The 3,406-nt window shown below is 60.0% G+C and overlaps 1 protein-coding gene across 1 annotated transcript; it reads right to left on the bottom strand.

Annotated features, from left to right (window-relative positions):
* Positions 1 to 208: 208 nt before the first annotated feature.
* Positions 209 to 3,123, bottom strand: LOC149753153 (uncharacterized). Its single transcript, XM_089924305.1, has 2 exons — positions 1,102 to 3,123; positions 209 to 644 (listed from the first exon to the last, which is right to left on the bottom strand). The coding sequence occupies exons 1-2, from the start codon at positions 2,897 to 2,899 to the stop codon at positions 586 to 588; spliced, it is 1,857 nt and encodes a 618-aa protein (XP_089780431.1). The 5' UTR covers positions 2,900 to 3,123; the 3' UTR covers positions 209 to 585.
* Between the last annotated feature and the right edge of the window lie 283 nt (positions 3,124 to 3,406).

The raw sequence follows: 3,406 nt of genomic DNA, 5'->3' as shown, positions 1-3,406 counted from the left end.
GCCATCACCGCTCCAGCCTCGCCGATGCTCGGGGCATCCAGGGTCTCCAGGTAGATTGACCTCGACAAGTTGTGCGCCTCTGTGCCCACCAAGCGGGACAACCTGTCGGCCCTGGCATTTTCGCTTCTGGGGACCTGCTGGATGTCGACACTGCCGAGGTTGGGAATGAGTGCTTGCACCTTCCGGACGTAGTTCTGCATGGTCGGGCTCCGGGCCTCGAACTCCCCACGAACCTGCCCGACCACCAGCTGGGAGTCGGTGAAGACCTTCAAACGCCGAATGCCGAGCTCCCTGGTGAGTTTGAGTTCCGTGACTAGGGCCTCGTACTCCGCCTCGTTGTTGGTCACTGGAAATCCAAACCTCAAGGCATACTCGGCTATCACTCCATCAGGACTGGTAAGGACCAGCCCGGCCCCTCCACCCTCGGGGTTGGACGACCCATCGATGTGAAGCGTCCAAATCGGGAGGTCGAGGCTGGGTGTGTCCGGCGGTTTAGGTTCCGCCTCCTGCACCGTGCACTCAGCGAGGAAGTCCGCGAGCACCTGGGCCTTGATGGCGGGTCGAGGCTGGTAGCGGATGTCGAACTCACCGAGTTCTACTGCCCACTTCACCAGTCGTCCCGCATTCTCGGGGTTGCTGAGGATCTGCCGTAGTGGTTGATCGGTTAAGAGGGTGACCGAATGAGCCTAGAAGTAGGGGCGAAGCCTCCTGGTCGCAGTCAGCAGCGCGAAGGCGATCTTTTCAGCCTTCGTGTACCGCATCTCGGCATCCCGTAGGACTCGGCTGATGTAGTACACAGGCTTCTGGAGCTTCGCCTCTTCCCGAACCAGCACCGCAATGACCGCGGTTGGGGAGACCGCCAGATAGAGGTAGAGCATCTCCCCTTCTTGCGGCTTGGACAGTAGGGGGGAGACGCCAGGTATTCCTTGAGCTGGTCGAATGCTGCTTGACATTCGGCCGTCCAGAGGAAGTCTTTCGGGCGTTTTAACACCTTGAAGAATGGTTGGCAGCGTTCGGCCGATTTTGCCACAAATCGTCCAAGCGCGGCGACCCTTCCAGCGAGCTCCTGAACCTCCTTTACTTTGGTCGGAGGGGACATACCTTGGATGGCCTTGATTTTGTCTGGGTTGGCTTCGATACCCCGCTGGTTGACAATGAAACCGAGGAACCTTCCGGCCGAAGCGCCGAAGGCGCACTTCGCTGGGTTCAGCTTCATGCGAAACTTCCGCAAGGTGGTGAAAGTCTCCTCCAGATCCGCGATGTGCCGGTCTGCATGGCGGCTCTTCACCAGCATATCGTCCACGTACACCTCCATGTTCCGGCCGATTTGCTCTTTGAAGATTTTGTTGACGAGGCGCTGGTAAGTGGCGCCAGCATTCTTCAGACCGAAGGGCATTACCTTGTAGCAGTACAGCCCCCGGTCTGTTATAAAGGCAGTTTTCTCCTCGTCCTGTGGGGCCATCATTATCTGGTTGTAACCGGAGAAGGCGTCCATGAAAGACAGCAGCTGATATCCGGAAGTCGCGTCGACCAGTTGGTCTATTCGCGGAAGCGGAAAGCTATCCTTAGGGCACGCCTTGTTCAGGTCGGTATAGTCGATGCACATCCTCCACTTCCCGCTCGCCTTCCGGACAAGTACAACATTTGCCAGCCACTCGGGGTAGCTTACCTCCCTTATGAATCCTGCCTCCAAGAGCTTGTCTACCTCCTGGTCGACCACCCGGATCCGATTCGGGGCACAGTGTCTCTTCTTCTGCTTTATTGGTCGGTGGGTCGGGTCGACGTTGAGGGCGTGAGAAATGACCTCCGAGTCGATCCCAGGTACATCGGCCGCCGACCAAGCAAATACATCGGCATTGGCTCGGAGGAATTCCACCAATCGGGCCCGAGCCCCCGGGTCGAGATTGGCGCCGACCCGGACCGCCCGGTCGGGGCGGCCTTCCTCAAGGGGGACTTCGACCACACCCTCGGCCGGCTCCCCGTGCCGCAAGGCCACCTCGTCTCTGGCATCAAGGGACTCGACGCTTAGGGCTTCCACGGGCTTCTTCCCTTTGAGAGTCGCTAGGAAACATTGCCGTGCGGTCGGTTGGTCACCTCGGACCTCTCCGATCCCAGCCGCCGTGGGGAACCGCATGAGCAAGTGGTACGTAGAGACCACCGCACGAAGGGCGTTCAGTCCAGGTCGTCCGAGGATAGCGTTGTAGGCCGAGGGAACACGGACGACCAAGAACCCGAGTTGCACCGTGGCTTCTGCGGGTGCAACGCCCGCAGTCACAAGCAGCTCGACGACTCCTTCGGCCGGGACAGCGTCACCAGTGAATCCGATGAGGGGGGTGGATGTTTTGTGCAACAATTGTCTGGACAAGCTCATCTTTTGGAAGGCCTCGTAAAACAAAATATCAGCTGAGCTTCCACTATCAACAAGAACATGCCTTACATCATAGTTTGCCATAGTGAGGGAGATCACCATGGCGTCATCGTGGGGAGTCTGAACCCCCTTTACATCCTCATCAGAAAAGGTGATTACATTGCCGACCCTCTGCCTCTTTACGACGGCCATCCCTGATGCTTCCGCCGAGCCCCCTGCGTTCCTCACAGGCCGAGAGCAGCCCCCAGTGATAGTATGGATCACGCCCGCAACGGGTCGATTCTGCTCCCGAGGCTCCGGAGGAGCCGGGTCGGCCGGACGCGGGTCCGCGGGGGGACGTCGGTCGCTCACATATCGACCGAGACGCCCCCGACGGATGAGAGCCTCGATCTCGTCCCGAAGCTGGAAGCAGTCCTCCGTGTCGTGGCCGTGGTCTCGGTGGTACTCACAGTACGCCCGAGAGGGCCTCTTCCCAGGGATCTTCCGCATCTGTCTCGGAGCCGGGAGATCCTCCCGCCCCTTGATCTCCATAAGGATCTGGGCCCGGAGAGTCAGGAGAGGGGTGTACCGGTTGAAACGTCGAGGCGGAGAACGAGGGCGTAGGGCGCCGTGGTTCCTCGCCGGCGACGGGCTTCTGCGCCGACGCTGGGGCGTCGGGCTCCTCCTCTGGCGTGCCTCTTTTCGCCTTTTCTTCCCAAGCTTTGGAGGGATCTCGGCGGCCTCCTTGCTCCGGTGGGCGGCCGCCTCCTCGGCGTCCGCATATTGGTTCGCCCGGGACAACAGCTCCGGGAAGCTCCGTGGCAAGCGTTTATCCAGGGAGAAGGTGAGTCTGCCCTTCCGGAAGCCACGCTTCAGGGCTGAAAGGGCCACCTCCTGACTCAGGTTTCGGACCTCCAGCGTAGCCTTGTTGAAGCGGGTAAGATAATCCCGCAGGCTCTCTCCCTCGTTTTGCCGGACATCAAAGAGGGAGTCGGAGACCAGTCGCCGCCGGCTACTGACGGCGAAGTGAGTGATGAAGAGGTGAGTGAACTGGTCGAA

Source organism: Phoenix dactylifera, chromosome 7 (genome assembly GCF_051530095.1).
Source record: "Phoenix dactylifera cultivar Ajwa chromosome 7, Ajwa_hap1_PhDact_Kaust_v1.1, whole genome shotgun sequence".
Taxonomy (NCBI): Eukaryota; Viridiplantae; Streptophyta; class Magnoliopsida; order Arecales; family Arecaceae; genus Phoenix; species Phoenix dactylifera.
This window is presented reverse-complemented; position numbering and strand designations above follow the sequence as displayed.

Excerpts from the sequence above, each read along its gene's own strand:
- LOC149753153 (XM_089924305.1), bottom strand. The coding sequence starts at position 2,899 with ATGGAGATCAAGGGGCGGGAGGATCTCCCGGCTCCGAGACAGATGCGG. Across the intron at positions 645-1,101 it reads CAAAATCAAGGCCATCCAAG|ATCCTCAGCAACCCCGAGAA; the intron begins GTATGTCCCCTC and ends CCACTACGGCAG.